Source organism: Populus alba, chromosome 1, assembly GCF_005239225.2.
Source record: "Populus alba chromosome 1, ASM523922v2, whole genome shotgun sequence".
NCBI lineage: Eukaryota > Viridiplantae > Streptophyta > Magnoliopsida > Malpighiales > Salicaceae > Populus > Populus alba.
Genome location: NC_133284.1, coordinates 8,724,327 through 8,744,458, shown reverse-complemented (window position 1 = coordinate 8,744,458; position 20,132 = coordinate 8,724,327). Strand labels below are relative to the sequence as shown.

The following is a 20,132-nucleotide window of genomic DNA, read 5'->3' as shown; positions in this document are numbered from 1 at the left end:
ATTATAATTTTTATTTATTTAAAAAAAAAAACACACAATATATGATTAATATGGCAACAACTCATAAAAAGTAAGCTGTCTTGCTATATATATTAGTTGGAGTTTATTGTAAAAGCCAACGATTTTTATTTTCTTGCAGCCTTTTCAAACACCAACCTGTCCAGTGTTAACGGCTATGAATGGAGAAGCCTGCTGGGTGTTAAGAAATAAAGAGGCACCACACTTATTGTCGATTCATCCGAACACCTAAAAATCATCCACTTGTAAAAGATGTTTGATCTAACCACAAGTTTCATGTGTTTTAAAAATATTTTTATTTTAAATTAATACTTTTGATATTTTTTTCTAATATCAAAAATAATTTTTAAAAAATAAAAAAATATTATCTTAATATATTTTAAAATAAAAAATATTTTAAAAAACAATTATAAACATAATGCTATAAAATCATGCTGCACACAGGCAGGCAGGCAAGCTAAAAAAGATTACAAATTTACTGCCAAAAGAATATCTTACCAACCGAACTCAATATGTAATGTATCAAAATACCTACATGTCTCAGGCTCAATGAATTGAAGCCAGCTAAGAAAATACTGCATTTCCATGGTCGAGATTAGCAAAAACATCAAACTAAAACCATGTTTAAGGAAATTAAAATTGTCACCTCTCTCTCTCCATTCTCGTCTAATTAAAAATGTTTAAACCATTTTATTTTTTAAAATGTTTTTTTGTTTTAAAAACATTTTTAAAACAAAAAAAAACATGTCCTTCAACCTGACAATTAGAATTCACCGCCAAAAAACGACTGTTTTACCGATTATAGCGGACAAATATACAGGTCATCTCTCAAGCTCCATACATGACTTGAAGCCAGCTAAGAAAGCTCTGGAATGGCATGGTCAAAATGTACCAAGAACATTTAAAAAAAAAAAAAACAGTTATAAAATGGCCCCAAATTCAATTTAGAATTGTAAAGAAGGGTAGGAACAAGTAAGAAATAATCATACACAGAGCCAACACATAGTGTAACGGCAACCAGATGCCTCCAATCTCAAAAGACAAAAACAACCCATGAAGGTTAAGCCTCAATAACCGCATTTTAACAGTCTTAAGTATAGTAATTAAGGGTCATTAAAGGGGGTTTTTAAAAATATTCCTAGTCAAAGGCAACACTGAACTAAGTGTCTGGTCTCACGTGACTGAAAATCTTCAATTCCAAAAAAAGAAATCTTTCTTTAGCCGAGTCAGCAGGGAAAAGCACATCCTCCCATTGGATGAGCACTCTTTTACCGGGTCCACCTGTCCACGTGCAGGGACCTTACTTGCCCTTCTATGCGGCGCCTCGTTAAAAATATCTCGCCTTCCCAGCTTACGACCTGTCGTTCAGTCAGGGTCTCATTAAACACGCGCTCCCTCCTCTTCTTTCCGGTAGAAGAAACGAATGACACGAATCTTAATTCACTCCCTGAATTTAAAGATATCTCCAATCAGGTTTTCATATTCCTTTACCCCCACCCCACTCCGGAAAGCTAGGGCTTCTTGATTTTATTACAATCCAATCACAAAAAAAAGATATTTTTCTAATTTAAAATTTTGTTTTTGAATTTTGAAAAATGATTAAATAACTAAATTGACGTGTTAATAAAGAGACTTTTAAATTATATCTCGAATATTATTTTATATTTATAGCCACAGCTAAAACAAATCATGTTAAGAATAAATTTTTTGTCTTAATTAGAGTATTTGAAAAGAAAGTTTCAATTAATTTTATTTATCTATATTTGTTAATTAATGAAAATCAACATCATTTTATATAGCACCGGAGCCTCTTAATAAAATTATTGAAGAGCTTTCAGTTGAAAGTACTTGTCAGCTATAGAAACTCAATTGAGACACAGAAATAAAAGGACTGAATTGAAAGTTAGTTTATGACGCAAGGACTAGCATGAGGCGTGTACAAAACAAAAACTCTGGAAATTAGAGATTAAAATATTAGATGAGGATACTGAACCGGTATGAAGGGTATTGCGGCTTTCTTGTGATTCTATAAAATAGCTTGTTTTGGTATCCGCCTACAAACTCAACTGTGCTGTGTATCTTTTATCTCTCTCTCCCCTGTTTCTTAAATCCTCTCATCTCCTTTCTAGTACCAAGAAAAACACTTGGTATTCGTTTGATTCTTTACCAAAAGCTTCTCTTCACTTCTTTATCGGAGTAAGTGTGTGGAAAAGCAGTTTGTCTGTCAAGCAACGGTGGTGGTGGCATAAGAAGGCAGTAGTGGTGGTGGTGATTCTAAACATTTTATGCCTTTATTCCCTCCCTTTCTTTTCCTCTCCGGTAAAGCTATGAACTTTCTTTAAAAAAAAAACTCTCTTTTGCTTCTTTCTATTGCTGCCATAGTTCTTGGTGCTCCTCAGTCCTCACTGACAATATCTTCACGTTTCCGTACTCATATATACCCCTCCCTATCAACCCAGTCTCCTGTCTTTAGACCATCTTCCTCCTTTTTCTTCCTTGTAACTTTCCTTGAAATTTCCCGTCCTTCAATAACCAGTCTCTTTATATCCCACCTCCTACCCCCTCTTTCTCTTTATTCTCCTCGTGTCCAGTCTCAAAAGAATCTCTCTTCTTTTAAGTCTTGCTAATATTTTTACACCCCCGTCCTTCACTATATACTCTCAGCTTTATTTTCAATGCGAATCTGATAGTAACCACTCGAGAAAAGGAGAAACCCATCAAGAAAATGGATCATCCAGTCAAGTTTAGTGAGCATAGAAACCAAACCAAGCTCACGACCTCATTTTTATCAAACCCAGTCCAACACTCTAAACCACCAAAAATTGTACGGATATCAGTAACAGACACTTATGCAACTGACTCTTCGAGTGACGAAGAAAACGAGGTTGCAACAGTCTCTTCCCATAAACGACATGTCACAAGGGTCAAAAAATTTGTCAATGAAATCTCTATAGAGCCACAATCATCATCAAGAAGTGCTGACTGTGTCCCAATCGACACGGTTTTGGGGACCAGACTGTCGAGGAGTGCTAGGAAGAAGGTTGGCGATAATGGGTCTCGGACGAGACGTTTTCCGTCCAAGGCAACGGCAACGGCGGTGGTGGGGAAGAAATTTAGAGGGGTGAGACAAAGGCCGTGGGGGAAATGGGCGGCTGAGATTAGAGATCCTTTGAGACGTGTACGGCTGTGGTTAGGCACTTATGATACTGCTGAAGAAGCTGCTATGGTTTATGACAACGCGGCTATTCAGTTGCGTGGACCGGACGCCCTCACCAACTTTATCACTCCTCCGGCTAGGTGTTCACCGCTGGCAGCCACCTCCGGGTACATCTCCGGTGACGAGTCAAATAGTAACTGTAATATTAACAACGATGGTGCTGTTAATGTGAGCTCTCCAATCTCAGTGCTCCGGTTTAGTGAAGAGGCCGAGACTCAAAGTGTCAGCTCAAGTAGAGAAATCCGAGATACCGGAAATGAGGTTCCTGAAGTAAAAGATGACTCCTGTGTATCGGAGAACTTGTCCGATTCTTCGGAGTATAATTCCTCGATCGACAGTCTGTTTCCTCCCACAGCTGACATTTGTGAACTTCGGAGTTCAATGAGGAATATTTTCGAGGAAACAAGTTTTGCTGATGGTGGGTTTTTGAAAGATGATGATTTCAGGGACATGGATTTGGATTTCGGGTTCGGTTTATCAAGTTGGAACGTGCAAGACCATTTTCAGGATATTGGTGATTTGTTCGGGTCGGATTCTCTTATAGCTTTTTGAAGATAAATAATGATAATATGATGATGAACGACAGTTCTCGTATCGGCATTGCTTGTTTTCTGGCATTGTCAATTTTGTTTCGGCGAGAAGCAAATATCGGTCGTGTTTTTCCTGATTGGTAGTACCAATTTTGTGTGTTTTTTTATTCGGTTTTTTTTTTTTTTTAATGTAAGAGGTAATTATGTTAAATATGAGTATTGGTAATATAAAAAAAATTAATCTTCGTCACGGTAACGGTGACGGTAGAGTTTGGCTACGTGTGCTTTTTCTGGTGCTCTATTTCTTACCTTTGTGAAGGCACGTGACTCGTAACCATTTTTGAAAAGAGAAAACAGTCTCGACGACTATGAAGCTAATGGAAGACAAACTTAACCACAAAAAGATTATGTAAGATAGACTTTGTGGATAAAGAAGTTATCTATCTTATTCTAGTTTTAGCTCGTGAAAAAACTCGAGTTTATTCTTTTAGTAGAAGATTAGATTGGTGGCCCATGATGTCGCTAGCTAATTAAACCAAAAAAATTAATAATTAACTGAAGATTATTTTTTAAATAAACATTAGAGAAATTTGATATTTGGGTTAAATTTTGATTAATTTAATAATATTATAAATAATAAAATAACAATAACAAATATATTTAAAAAATAATATGGCCACACGAGATTGGGATAACCCTGTGGAAGGATAATACCATCAAAAATCAGTTGTAAAAAAAACTAAAAAAAAAAAGGTAAGTTAAATCAAATCTTTCACCCTCATGGCCTGAAATGTTAACAAAATCACGATCAATAAAGTGTTAGGGGATGGAATAAAAAATATCCTATTAAAAATGATTGAAAACAAAATAAATAACAATCAAAAGAATAAATGATATAAAAATATCGAGGGGTACAATTGAAAAGATAATTTAATTGGGAGAATAATTTTAAAAAAATAAAATGAAAAGAATGGGACCAAATTCAAAAACTGAAAAAACCAAATAAGGATTATATTGAAAGAAGATTTTAATTTTATGGATAATATAAAATAAAACAAATAAAAATAAAAAGAATAGTAACAAAATCTAAAAGAAAAAATAAATTGAATGGTTATTTTGAAAATATATAGTAATTGACTCTAAAATTGAAAAAGAAAGAGAAAAGAAGGAAGGAAAATTTTTTTGCCACCAACGTAGAACCTAATATATTTTTGCCACAAGCACTATCCGGGAATGGAGGCGATGCCTAGGAGATTAAAATGTCATCATGGAAGCTAGAGTTTGGTCATTAGACAGTGTTGTATGTGCCGTTCAAAAACCGCGAGTGAAATGACATTTGTCCGTGTGAAGATCATGCGCAACACATTTTTTCAAACTCAATAATATCTTATTTATGGAAAAAATACTAAAATGCCCCTAATTAAAATCTTTAATAACAAAAAAAAACAACACTATTTGGCCTAAAGGCAATGACCATTCTCACCAAAGGCTTTATTGTAATTTCTTTAGGCAAAAAAAAATAAAAAGTAAAAATAACCCTACACACTATTGCATGTTGTTTTTACTTTCAAGGGTGCAATAGTTGTTTAAGTGTTCAATAAAAAAACAAGAATATTATTATATCTATGTTGTCAAGATTATTTATGTGATGTTGTCAGGGATAAAATTATAATTTTACTATTCTAGTCCATAATAATTATGAGTATGTAGCAAAAATAAAATGGCTACACTAAATCTACTGATATATATATATATATATATATAAGATTTATAAATATTACAATTAAATTATATAAGAAGTGCTTAATATTTAATTAAAAAATAATCTTAACACTAAAGATTCCAAATTCTTATGTTATCTTTCTTTAATATGATTGAATTTTGCATGTTAATTTTATCACTATATTATAATCATAGGATGATCATGAAAACATGAAAGCTTAAGTTGTACATACTTGTTTTTTAGCACATGTTATGCTGCGGGCCGTTGGATTAAAAAAAATTAAACCAAAATAAAATATTCAAGCTCTAAAAAACTATTTGAAATTATTATTAATCATGATTCAACGGGTCAATCTTGAACTCTCCCATCGTGACTTTGTTTCTAGTCCTGGTTTAAAATTAATTTCGTGAGAATTGCCTTGACGTAACCAAATTAACACGATCAGTCAAAAGATAACCTAATGACCAATAAAAATGTGGTTTGGTTTTAAATTTTTTTTTCAACATTTTTTTTTAATATTAAGACAACGACATATTAGATTGACCGCGCTTTGGATCATGGACTCTACTGAGTTTAACAACTTTATTTCTTAAAACATTTTTTTACTTAATGATATGATAACAAATATAGATGTTCGTCTAATTGAGCATCAACCAAATGTCAGCATATTTGTTTGAGACTACAATAACCTCATAGAAAGCAAATAAAACAAATTATTATGATCAATTCAAAATCAACCAAATGTTAAATGGTGAAATTGATAAAAAAAAAAATTTAAATTAATTCAATCTAAAGGAAAAAAATTAGAAGATGGAATTAAAAAAAAATGAATCTTTCTGGCATTGTTATTAAATTGGACCCAATAGATTAACATTAAAATCTTTCAACCCAACTTTCTATCTAGCCCGAGTTTAAAATTAACATGTACGAGAGTTGACTCAACATGATCCGATTGACTTGGCGGGTGTAAAGACAACTCGAACAACTAGTAAAAGCTTGGTTTGGATTCAATTTTTTTTAAGATAATATCTTTTTATTTTTTTTAATATCAAGACAATAATATATTAGATCGATTCGGATTTTGTGACTTAACTTGCAAAACCCGCAATTCTAATCATGGAATCTATTGGGTTTAAAAAATTTATTTATTATAAACTATTTTTTATCTATTGACACGATAATAAAAATAAATGTTTATAAAATTTAAGTACCAGCCAAATATCAAGATATTTTTTTTGAAAATGCAATAATTTTAAAAAAAAACTGAAATAAATTATTAAAATAAATTTAAAATTAATAAAATATTGAAGAATAGAGAAAGTTTTGGAACATAGAATTTTTTTTTTTTTTTTAAAGTAAAGGAAAAACGTTTGAATTTTCTTTTAAAAAAATTGAGATGCCGAACAGTGAACCATCTGTTTTCCGTTTCTCTTGGTAGAGAAAATAACTACTGTGATTGGCAAGTTTATTCATTCATTTTTTTTACTTGTCAATTGAGAATTTTGAAATATGAAAAATGGAAAACTAACAAGAATAGATACATTCATTTTTATTTATTTATTTTTGAAATAAAGCAAAAACCAAAGCAGAGCGAAGAAGCGCGTGTTTAGATTGATATATGGGGAATCGAAAGAAAGGCAAATCTGCTGTATCGGAATGGCAAGATTTGACGGCGTGTAGAAGGTGTGAGTCACGGAATACAGTTATTGCCACTCCAGCATCTACAGCCTACCACCTAGCTCAAAGAACAGTACTGACAGTCATGCAGAGGGAGGCAAGTGGTGGTGTCCATGGTTTTTTTATTTTTTCCACTGCCGTATCAGACTTTTTCTCCACGTTTCATTGCCGTACCCAACATGTATAAAACAACTCCTTCTGATGGACGATGGATCTTCGCGTTGAAAAACCGAGATCGGAAAACCATGCCTGTAAATTATTTCGGTAGGCAATTGGTGCCATAAAAATGCTTGGAGGTAGCTGCGTCTATCACCACCGCTCTGCTTAAATCATTTATGATGCAATATTAGTCCTGAAAATAGCAATTGCAGCATCTAGCTAGGTAGAGCAACCATTTGAAAATTAATACATCTTGACTCATGAAGTTCGCATTAAGCTGAAAAGTTTGGGAGAAAACAAGATAAAAAAACGAACTTGTGTTTTATGTGTTTATGTAATAAACTGAAATATTAATTTATACACCTTGAATACATATGTTTATCTTCTTCTAGCTAGAGAATGAAGTACTAAAAATGAAGAATAATTATTATTATCTTCATATCTACTGATCTTGCAGAAGATTATGAAGAAAGGATAGCATTCATTGGAGAAAAGAGTTAGGCTATCATGAAATAGGCACCGGCAAGAAAGTAGACATCGCGGGGCCTAGAATACGGCGCCCAGACAGCCACCCTGCCGTATGAACTGGCCCAAACGGGAGGATGTCAGTTTTTTTCCCTGTACTATCACCGGGGTAATTTCATGGACAATCTAGAGAGACCAATCGTAACAAAACGGTTGCATCAGGCATTTTTCCAGTCTGATTTGATTCAGGGAAACAAAGCTTTATTGTTTTTTTCCCAAGTATGGTAACCTGTGCTAAAGTTTTGAAAGCATCCAATCAAACCATGAGCCAGGTTTTAAGTGTTTTTATATATATATTTATGTAACATAATTGAATCAAGTGGGATATGTTAAAATGGCATTTCTCTGATCTCAAAGTGGAGAAAGATGGCAATAATTGTGTTCTTAGAAGACAATTTCCGGTGGAACATATAGAATCAACGATAAGTGCAGGGAGGGTTTGGGTCATTTTTTCAGGTGAAGAGGGAGGCTCATTTCGGGTCCTTTTCTCATGAGTTTGTGTTCTAGTGAAATTCAGCAAATCAAGGGGAATCATTCTCAAGTCAAACTGGCTATGAGTCAACCGTTTCCCATGTATACTATACTACTCTGTTGTTTAGTATTCCTTACATGTAAAACCTAGACTACCTTATTATTAAAGCAAAATTAAGGGGGTGTTTTAACTTGACGTGTCAAAAGTTTAGATTTTTTTTTCTTTAAATTATATTTTTTAGTGTTTTTAGATTGTTTAAATATACCAATATTAAAAATAAATTTTAATAAATAAATAAAATATTATTTAAAAAAGCATTTTAAAACACAATTGCTATCATTATCGCAAACACTTATATGTTATAAACAATTTCTTTGCGATATTTTGATTATATGGGTTCAACTACAAATAGACCAACTTCATAGTGGTGAGTAATTTAGTTTATGGGCTGATCATCACTCCTATTAGACCAACCCCGAAAGAAATAAAGAATGATAATTAGGTCTAATCAATAAAGTTTATGATTAAATAGCCCGATTTCAAGAATCCCAGAAGACATTTATCCATAAAAGAAAAGAACTCTAAAAAAAACCATTTAGTAAATGACCTAGTAATAAGAGTTTGAGATCAAGAAGTTTGTTCTTCTCATGGTTTCAGGTTCAAGCCCCGTAGTTGCTAATATGATGGTTACTAGAAGTTTACATGATCGTTAACTTTAGGGACCGTGAGATTAGTCAAGATGCATTCAAGTTGATCCGGACATCAATATTAATAATAATAAATAAATAAAAAAACTCTAAAAGACAGTTAAGACTTTTCAATGGCTAGGATTAATAATATCCTATATGGTCGCAATCTCATTAGCTGGAGTTGCCGGGAAAACCACCAGACTCTGGCAATCTGACCGCACACCTCTGCAGTACAGAAAAACTCCGATCCTCTGATCTACTCCCATATATGGCCTCACACAAAAGCAAACAATAACATGAGCTGATACACCTCATACTAAGGCGTCTCGTCTCGTCTCGTACCTGAGCAAGTGACGATGCCTCCAGCAACAAGACAAATGTACTCTTAGAAGCCACATTTGTCTCTTTTCACCTGTGACAATATCTCCTACCAATCTAGTCCTACCCATATTGGCCATTGATTTAAATATAAGGCATGCCAAACGGAACGGTGTTGAAGGGTGAATAGAGACGTCACTTTCTGGTAGATTTTGTCTTAATTTGTGGTGCCACTGTTTCCGGCTTTATAAATGCAGGCTGATGAGAACACAAATGGCTACTTGCATAGGCTAGCTAAAACTGGGATTTTTTCCCCGACTTATTATCCCCAGTTGATGCATGAGGACAGTATTTGATTCATGTTGGTCCGGAATTTAAATCTTGGGTCCCCCAGATTCATACGCATTGCATGATTATTTATAATGTATTCGAGCCAAACAACCACCCTTTCTTTCTCCCAAGATTGAATCGATCCCTTGATGTGGATACCTACAGCAACAGAAGCTCAACATGGAGGAGAGAGGAGCTCGTCTTTCAGAACTAAACTAGTGCCTAATGCATGTCAGAAAGGATTGCCACCAATATTTAAATCCAGACATTGGACGACGATTTGATCGAACGTTTTTACCATGATCGAAGCAATGCATGTTTCTGTTTTCCCAGATCATCAGCAGCTTAGAGGATAAATATTGGTTACTCCATGATTTTCATGTCTTAGTTCCTTGCTGCAACATCAGTATCGATCGTTTATCAATGCCCTATAAAATCCATGTCACGAACATTGCAAACAAAGTCATCTACCATTCCAGAACGAGACATGGCCACGTCAAGATTTGTTGGAAACATAACAACACTCTTGCCGTTTTCTTTTCCAATAATAATCACATCATTTGCTTGTAACTGGTACCTTTCCTCTACCTCTCTGAATATGTAGGAGGTCACGGCAGAGTAACCACAAAAAAAAAAAAAAAAAAAAAGGTTTTTCAGTCCGAATTGGTGCATAGATTTGGCGACAAATAAGTCCAAGATTTGTAGATTCATTCAAAAAGAAAACAATCTCTGGGGATCTTCTTTGTTATTCTCCAGGAATACAATCAATCATGGACGTACACGTCATGTCAGGTTAACGGTTTTGTTTCTTGTACCACCTCGTTCAGTGCAATTGTCCCAACTAGACTAGGCCCTCTCCTGGTCCCCTGGTCCCTGTTGATTCCAGCTAATTCATCTCTGTTTTTAGGGTACAGTTTTGAATTGTGGTCCTGCTGCCACAGTTTTGGACCCTCCATCTCGGATAAGAATAACCCTTCTGTCTCATTTACTAGCCCATCGGATTTGGGCTTCTTTATCTGCATTGCCCAGTAATTATTTGTTGTTTTATCACAGCCACATCGTATATCTGGTATTTTTTAGTGGTTCGCAGGGTCTAAAAGAGACATTCTACATTTTCTGTGGTGAACACACACAGAGATTATTTTATTTTTGTGTTTTTAAAATATTTTTAAAAAAATTTAAATTTTTTTATTTTTATCTTTTTAAATAAGTATCGGTAATAAACGCTAAAAACGGTAATAACTCCTACGTCACTCTAAAAACGGTATTTATCTTTTTAAATAAGTATCGGTAATAACTCCTACGTCACTCTAAAATTTCTGCCAGATTTTTTAGTACATGAAATGTATCAAAGCCTAGCAATAAATGCTTTGGTACTGCCAGTTATTTATTATAGAAAACTCTTTGGTACTGCCAATTATTCATTACTGGAAACTCTAAATCAGGTTGGTTTTCACTTTAGTAATTCTTATTGATATTTTTTATTTTATTTTTAATTTAGTCCTCAATTTTTTTATTGCACCCTTTTAGGTCTAAATTCATGATAAATTCATCAAGAAATTTAAGGACGGACAAAATCAAAATAGAGGGAACAAAAACGTAAAACAAGGAGGAAATGGGTTACAGTTTAAAAAATATAGCAAAAAGTTCACTCTGACTCTCTTCGTTTTGAAACGAGAACTTCCCAAACCCTCTATATTTTAATAATTCAATTTTAATATAAATTTTTATTTTTTTTTATTTTTCAATTCCTGTTTTGAGAGAGAAAAGAGAAAATAGCTGGTTCAGTTATAAATAAAAATGGTTTTGATTAACATCAATTTCAGCCATGAAAAATATTAATTTATGTATTAAAAGTTCCATTTAATAAATGAATTTTCAAATGGGTGTTTTTTTTTTCTTATCATTGAAGTCATTTTACTATACAAATAAATAAAAAAAATATTAATCTTGTCCTCGATATTAACTGTAAAATGCTCAGATGGTTTACTCTCAAGTATTAGCCTGCAAGGATTATTATTATTATTGTTATTTTTATTTTTGAAAGGCAAGATAGTAGAAACATTGTTCTGTTTCCATTCACAATGCATTGTATACAAGAGAATAATAGAAACATTTTTTTAAAATAAAAAAATTCCCAGCGTGAGGTGGTCACAGGGGGACAATTTTCTAACACAAAATTTCTAGGGTGCCCTTTCGTCCAGAGGCCTGGTTGGATGCAAGCGTGGCAATGAAGACTGTTGAATGAAAAATAGAACACCCCCCCATACATACATACATACATACATACATTATTATTCATGTATTGTGGGTGGAAAAGAAGGCAGGTAGGGCCACGGTCACCTACCGACAGCTAGGTGAGGAGACCAGGGCTTTTTGGGAGAGATTCTGGTGATGAAAGACAGATAGATGTCGAAGTGGAAGTAGTACGTGTCGTATTGACATATATATGGAAAATAAATTACTATATATATATATATATATAGTAATTTATTTTCTGATTGTGATGGAAAATAAATTAACAAATAGTTTTTAGTGATTATATTATGGAAAATGAGTTGAAAAATAAGTTGAAAAAAAAAAGATCAAGGGCAATTCAAGTAAACATTTTATAATTGTATTCCAGGTCATAAAATCAACATCATCGCATTGAAAAAAATTATTAAGTTATATTCTCAATTAATTCAATGTTTAAAGGTGAAATAAAAAAAATAACTTAAAAAAAATCCAAAGCAAAAAAAAAAAGTAACTAGAATAATAAGAACCAAAATCGATATAAAAACAAGATTAAAGAAAACAATGTAAAAGCCTCGAGCTAATCTGAGTTAGCATGTTAAATTCACAACTCGAATTGTGAGGTTGAGATGTTCTGATGGAAATCAAACAAAAAAAAACAACAAAGAAGTTTAATCTTTAGTAAACTTAATGCTGGAGAATAGAATTGAAATTGAAAAAGAAAATCGGTGTATAAAGAGATAAAGAAACCAATATCAATTTAAGTTAGCATTTCATACATGTGACTCGGGTCATAAGATTGTGATCACTACACTAGAAAAACCATAAAACTCAATCCTCAACCAATTTAATTTTGAAGAATGAAGTTGAAAAAAGAAACCAATTTCAAAAAAGGAGCTAAAGCAAAAAAATAAGAAGCACAATGACTAAATTTGATATAAAAATAAAACAAAGCAAAATGATCAGGGATAAAACTAAAAAAATATCAAGAAAATGGTATGTATAAGAAAGGAGATAAGAATAAAAAAGAATTGGGACTACAATTAAAATATAAACAAAATAGAAGGAAAATTTTTTAATTTTAGCTAGGCCATCACAATTATCGAGGAAAAAAAAGAGGAGGAGAAAAAAAAATTCAATCATTGTGAACCACCTCACCTCACATACGCCACCTAATGGGATGTGCCAACACTCAAAGTGTCAATGGCATGATGTTTGACCCTTCAGCTACTGAGAGGCGTTGCACGCACCTTATGAAAATTATGAGCGCCTCTCACATGTTACACGTTGGCGTGTGTCACACACGCACCAACAAAGTTTTTTTAAAATGATATTTAACATTGTTAAATTACCAAATTCCCCCTAAGTTTACTTGCTAATAACAAAAAAACCTTGATCAAATGACAAAAAAACCCCTAGACACAAGCCTAAGAAAACCTGAGTTTAAGGGTAATTTCATAATTTTAATTTTCAAATTAAATTGAAATTTCAAAAAAGCCTCTAAAGGCATGTTAAATGATTTTTGCTTTTAAAGTCTATTTACTAATTTTACCATGCATTAAAAATGTGAGATGACTGATATACCCCCATGTCAATTAGACAATGACAAATGAATGTAGTGGAAAAGAGCTAAGTTAAGTGATTTTGTTTTTTTAAGAATAACAGAATAATCATTTTATTATGCACAATTAATCCTCGAGCTACGAGTCCCATTATTAATGTATTTATTATATAGAAGTGATGGCCCACGGTTGGATTTTATTTGTTATGTTGTTGGAAAGAAACATTTCAAAGATATAAATAAAGCCCACGAAAACACCATTTGATTTTCATAGTAGGAATCAAACCTTAAACCTTCCTGGACCAACAAAGAAAACCTAAACTGGGCCTCTGCAACCTAAACCTGTTTTCTGTGACTTTCGAGAGACAACGGGCTGGTACTGTTGAAGTCGATGGCGGGAGCCCCAAAGTTTGTGCGATTTTTTCTTTTTAATTTTCTTTCGAACCGAACAGTTCCAAGTCCACAACAAGGAAAAAGGGAGACCAATAAGTTTAAACCTTAGCAAGGGTTTGTCTTAGGCTAAATCCACCTATTTACACCATGTGTTTTCTTTCACAATTACATCAAATATATCCTTATACTCTTATTTCGATCAATTAAACAAGAGTATTTTCCAAAATTGATATTTTTTATACATATAATCGTATAGGGTGGGACAAACGAGTGGTGTTCGTGTATATTATATTTTCATTCGAGATCTAACTTGTAAAAAAATGTCAATTTTGCAAAATCATACTCAAATAACTGAAATTGGGAATACATATGATTTGAATTGAAAATACAGAAACTTATGTGACGGATTTATGAAAGCACAGGGTGCAAATAGAGCAGGTTTAGCCGTTTATCGTACCATTACCTGAAACCTCAGGTTTTGATAAAGAAAACAAGGAATGGAGGAAGCACGTTCAAAGCCCGTTTGTGCAGAGGAAGCACTGGATCTGCTAAACTGTGCAGCACAATCGCCTTATGATCAAGACAAATGTGTCCGTCTCTTGCAAGTTTTGAGACAGTGTGTGCTCATTAAGGTATGTTTTACCTCTTATTTTGCGACTTCGAGTTGTTATTTTTGTTGTTGTTTCAGTTTAGATTTTTGTTACACATGAGTTCTTGGTTTGAAGGACTGTGTGCGCTTTGTGTACTTGTTGACAAGGGTTTGTTGGGAATTCTCAAATTCATGATCCTTTTATGGAAAAGACTCGTAATTGGTAGGTAAATTTTGATAGAAAGGTTGTAACTTTGAAGGTGTATTCTTCAAAGAAAAAAAGAAGCAGAGAGGTGTAACTTTGGAGTTGTTTGGAGCTTTATATTTGTTGGATTGATGTTATTTTGGAACTGAGGGTTAGCACTGGGTTATGAAACTTTCTTTGCCTTGAATTTGGTCTCCTAGATGTCAAAAAGTACATGCAATTGTGTTGTGCAATTACTTCCATGTCAAGTTCGCTACTAATGGTACCTCCCATCTAACTTAGTCTTGCATTATACCTGATCGAATAATTGTTTCTTTTTGAACCGTCGAATTACTCTGCTATTTTGCTCATTGATTTGAGAAGGGTGACATTGTTGTCTCTGACTGTTCTTGAGAACATTAACTTTGCTTTCCTGGATCAATCTAGTTCAATGTTAAGATCTGTCTCATTCCCCCTTTCTCTGAGTATGATTCTTCTCCCTTTGAAGGGTGGGGAAGATAAAATGTTCATGGATCAAAGGCTTTCCTTGTTGTATTTATCACTTGATGGTTAAATTTTAATTCGCTATGAAATTCCCACGGGAATAATGGCAGCATGATGCGAATTCTGGCATCTGGTGAGGGCAGAAATGATGTTACGTAGCTTCAAGGCCTAATAAATTATAGAGGGTTAATTCAAAGGGTTCAACCAATGGAACTGGGTATTACGGTGTAGAAAAAAAAAAAAAAAAACTCGGTGATCATTAATTCTTGCATAAAAAATATCTTGCTCAAATGTTGATGTAGTCTTCAGAACTATCTGATATATCAAGCTATGAGCTAGCTGGCTGCAATTTTTTATTTTTAAATAAAAGCACCTTCAAATAAGTGCTCAACCTGAGACTTTACGAAACAATCTACAGATAAACATTGACATGTCTTTGGGACAACGCTTCCTAAGTGACCTTATTTTATAATTGTTCAAATGGTTTACGGCATTATATGGATTTGTTGTACGTTCATGTGCTAAAAAACTCTCGTTTTCTTACTCTGTTTTTTTGCTTTGGTGATATTTCTGTACAGAAAGTGAAGAAGTTCTCACTAACTGATCAGGAGCAACAAGAAGCAAATTCAGTTTCCAAGAAAGCTTGATTAAAATCATGTGCTGGAGGGGATTTGTCTGAGATCTATTCAGATATTTAGTGCTGTGAACCTGCTTTCTCTCCTTCCATTGTGAAGGCCTAATGGATATCATTCAGTTTTAGACTCTTACAAAACATTTTAAGTTGTCGGAAAAGATTACGTTCACTTGATTTTGACTGGGAATCCATTTAGAAGTTAGAAAGCTGAGTTGTAATTTTAAAGAACGCAACAGATTAATGCCAAACTCTATTTTCTAAATTTGTTATTCATTCCAAGTTTGAAAGTTTAAGATGTTCTGTAGGGTTATGCATTTTTCTTAATATCAATAAATGACACTAGGCTGCACTAAATCCCCCCTTCTTCATAGGATTGATCCAACACTAGTTGACCGTGGCTATCCTCAATTTCCGACCAAATTATATCTGACTTTTACAAGTCAATACTGTATCCCCAAAAGACACAATGTCTATTTTCCACTAATGATCCTGCCACACAGCCACAACACCCTGTTTTTTTATGAAAAGATTATGGTGAGTATATGAAGCAGGCAGTGATTTTGAAGTAGCTTGATTTTTTTCCGACACAACACTGATGCATGCTATGTTTACAAACGTGAAATTGCAGCGAAGGGGCAAGAAGCTGAACCATATTTGGGGGTAAATGGGAGCAAAGGCAGAAGAAGATAAAGGCTGCCTCTAAACAAGGCGATAGCATTAGCAACAACCACTGATTCCAACAACAACAAATTCGTCACAACTCAGAGACACTCCATTCATACAAATATCAACAGACTAAAATAAAAGATACAAGCACATCACTCCCATAATCTAACCCAAACCTCCCTACCTCTATCTCCTAATCCAAAGTTTAACCATTTCAGAAGCTGTGAGATAAGTCTGCCATGTGAATGAGGTATGTGAGCACTAGTGCCACCAACATCAGCACGTATGCAATGCCTTGGTCAATTGATGTCCCTGGTTCAAATAAAATAAAATAAAATAAAAATACTCCCTTTAATTCTCGGACAAAACCATATAATGGTTAAAACATCAAAGCATGTACAGATCATTTTGGATGTGCAAACAATCTTTTCCCTCTAAAGGCAAGAGTCATGAACAATTGCACTGGCACCATTGATACAGGCATTTTAATTTTGTTGTGAGTTTTGTTCAAGAACGAATATAATTTCTTCAAGGGCATTTTTATTATTAAAGTCCCCGTAGCTCCTAACAATCATGACCATAAATAATTGTTGCTAAACAACTTCAATGCAAAAGGTCAAAATATAACAGAAAATCCAGGATGCTTAACCATAATTCGAACTCATTTCCTAAATAAACACAAATGCTCACGACTGACTAATCCTAAGCCATTTCTTTACCTATATCACCCAGCAAATAAATCCCCACAGGCTCACATTTTCAAGAAAATACTCTAGTACTCCTGTATTACCAATAATTATTGATAAATCCCATTTTCCAAAACCTACAAAATTCTAGCATTAACAATTCTGAGGCTAAATCTCCCTTTTATCTCTATCACAGTTTATCAGTTTCCTTTTCCTTTCTTCTGGAAAAAGTAACACCACAACTTTTATTAAAAGAATACACAACATAGAAACTAAAATGCAGCATGCAGCACATTAAGCCAAAGATTAAAAAAAAAAAAAAAACACCCTTAGATCTACAAACATGCCCATGTATGTGTGAAAGAATACAGGTTTCTCATGGATCCAAGATTTACCTTCATATAAAAATACAAACACATATAAACAAGAATGTATAACGAAAGTTATGTTTTTTTACCATCACTGGTGGGGGCAGGAGCAGGAGCTTGAGCCTGAGCAACAGGCAGAACAAAGGCAGACGCAAGAGCAAGAGCAACAACAGCTACAGCAATCCTGGAAACACCAGCCATTTTTCTTCTTCTTCTTTTGATTTCTCTCTCTGCAACCTCTCAAGAATCTCTGCTGTTATGAAGAGCCGGCGCAGAGAGAAGAAAAAAAAATCACAAGGAGTTTGTGCCTTTTTCAGGACAAGAATGCTACGATTGAATGATGTGATGATGTTTCCGTTGTTAGATCGATCTTGCCTAGGTTTATATATTTGGTAAGAAAACCAGTCAATCCGGTGTGGTGGTAACGAAAGTAGTATGGGGCCCAGGCGCATGTTTCGGTGAGGGGGAGAGAGAAGAGCCATGTGACCGTCTGGCGATGGATTCCCGCCACTGACAGGTTATGTTCCTGCAACTTATTAGTTGGCGCCATATGCTCCACTTCTGATTCGTCCACGTTTTCTTTTTTATTTTCACTTTAATACCCTTTTTTTCTTAAAAAAAAATCTTCCCTTTTCCTTGTTCTTTAGCATATTTCATGAACATCCTTGATTATATTTTGGATTTTAATGATGTGTTTGCTAATAAATTGTTAATGCTTCGATTTTCTAAGTTTTTCCTTGTAATTCGAAAATCTTGATCAAGAATTTTTATTTTTTCCCATCAACATAAAAAGTGAAATTTATAATAAAAAAATTCTCTTTTTTAAATATTCAATAACACAAGTCTATCAGATTCATCTATATATCTATATTAATATATTTGTGTATAAAACTATATTTTATGTTGGTGCAGTGTCCTATAGCAATTCTCAAAGCTAATTTTTATTCAATTATATGGTGATTAAAATAAATATTTGAAAGAGTTTGAAAGATTTAAATCTTGGAAGAGAAAACGTATTTCTTAAGTCGAGGTCTTTATTAATTATTTGTGTGTTTTTTTTTTGATGAAAAATATATATTTTTGTATCAACAACATCATTTTAAAAAAAATAAAAATTCAGGATAACTAAAATAAATATTGGCTAGAATCTCAATAATTTAAATAAAGAAGTGAAAAAAAATAATTATTTCTAGATGAAAAACTCTCATTTCCTTATTAATTTTTTTTTTCAAGACAAAAATATATATTTTTGTATTATTATTAGCATGTTTTTTCCTAATCAAAAACTATCATAATGTAAGAGCAAGTTAAGAAAAAATAGCAAAGTGTCTTCATAAAAAAAAAAAAAATTTATGAAATACATATAAAAATAACAATAAAAAAACATTTACTCCCTAAAGAATATTCATGTGTAATGTTATATATATATATATATATATATATATATATATATATATATATTGCGTATTAGGAACATATATAATTGTTAAAAAAAATTATTGTAAATATAAGCATAAAATATCTAATTTTATATAAAAAATTACATAATCAGATGATTTTTTAAACAACAATGTAATTATTAAATTAAATAAAAATTTAGTACAAATTAAAAAAAAAAAAAGTTTTATAGATCTGGAAAGCCAAGCCCATACGCTTAACCCAAATGAGAAAAGCCCAAACCCGCATGCCTGTATGTTCTTCTTTATTTTTAAATCGTTCACTCGATAAAAAAAAATTTACAATAGGTGATGCATCGTCTAATGCAATAGTTTTTGAAAAATCGAGACTATTTTTTAAAAACTTGAAGCCTAATTTCCAACATTTTTTTATTAGAAAACACCATTGATACATCATAGAAATCTGAATTACCCCATTTAACTCGAAAAGATTCTAAAATCACTCAAAAAATCGAATCTGAAAAATCTTTATGAGCTTTAACCTACCTTTCCTGACATGATCATCGAAAAAAAGAAAAACAAGAATCATTGAATCTATTTCCTATTAACACCAGTATTGATATTTTTTATGTCAGAAATGTATGCAGCCAAATTATTCTCCTCTCATTGTCATCTCATCTATCATAATTTAGAGATTGAAAAGTGATTAAAATAAAGTTCAAGAATTAAAACAGATACAAAACTAGAAACAAACCAAGGACCAAATTGTACCAAGGAAAAAACTCTAGAGACCAAAGTGAGCTTTTGCAAGAAACTCTGCATTGACGTGAACAGTGCTTGTGTGTCAAAGGGAACGGTAAAAGGATTAATAAGGCGAGCTACGAGTACTGTGGCGGGCTCCTATCCTGCAATATCATATCCACGCTCTTCTTCTTTGCATATATATACGAACACCCTTTAGAAAGTACTTTTAGATAAAATTTATGTTGGAGGCGTGCAATTTCCTGCAATGATTCATTTTATATCATAAAAACAAAGTTTTCAAGAGAGGGTTTTAGGTAATTTCTGCTCAAATTGCAAAGTGGAAACTGTTGAAAATTCGATGGGAATCCCATACTGCTACTTAATTTCCTAATGGAACAACAACATATATGAGCTGATGCTCTTAGAATCATAAACGAGAGCCAGCAAATGCCAGCAGCAAAGATTCTGATTTTGGTGCAAAAACCACTAATATATACCTAATCGATCACGACA

General features: G+C 33.2%; 2 protein-coding genes across 2 annotated transcripts; one reads left to right on the top strand and one right to left on the bottom strand.

Annotated features, from left to right (window-relative positions):
* The first annotated feature begins 2,067 nt into the window (after window positions 1-2,067).
* LOC118033827 (ethylene-responsive transcription factor CRF1-like) lies at window positions 2,068-3,915 on the top strand. The gene has a single exon (XM_035038949.2). It carries the CDS (start codon window positions 2,744-2,746, stop codon window positions 3,785-3,787), a length of 1,044 nt encoding a protein of 347 aa, XP_034894840.1. The 5' UTR covers window positions 2,068-2,743; the 3' UTR covers window positions 3,788-3,915.
* A 12,524-nt stretch (window positions 3,916-16,439) lies between these two features.
* Window positions 16,440-17,887, bottom strand: LOC118033828 (arabinogalactan protein 16). The gene is made up of 2 exons (XM_035038950.2): window positions 17,568-17,887; window positions 16,440-16,736 (listed from the first exon to the last, which is right to left on the bottom strand). Exons 1-2 carry the CDS (start codon window positions 17,677-17,679, stop codon window positions 16,639-16,641), a joined length of 210 nt encoding a protein of 69 aa, XP_034894841.1. The 5' UTR covers window positions 17,680-17,887; the 3' UTR covers window positions 16,440-16,638.
* Between the last annotated feature and the right edge of the window lie 2,245 nt (window positions 17,888-20,132).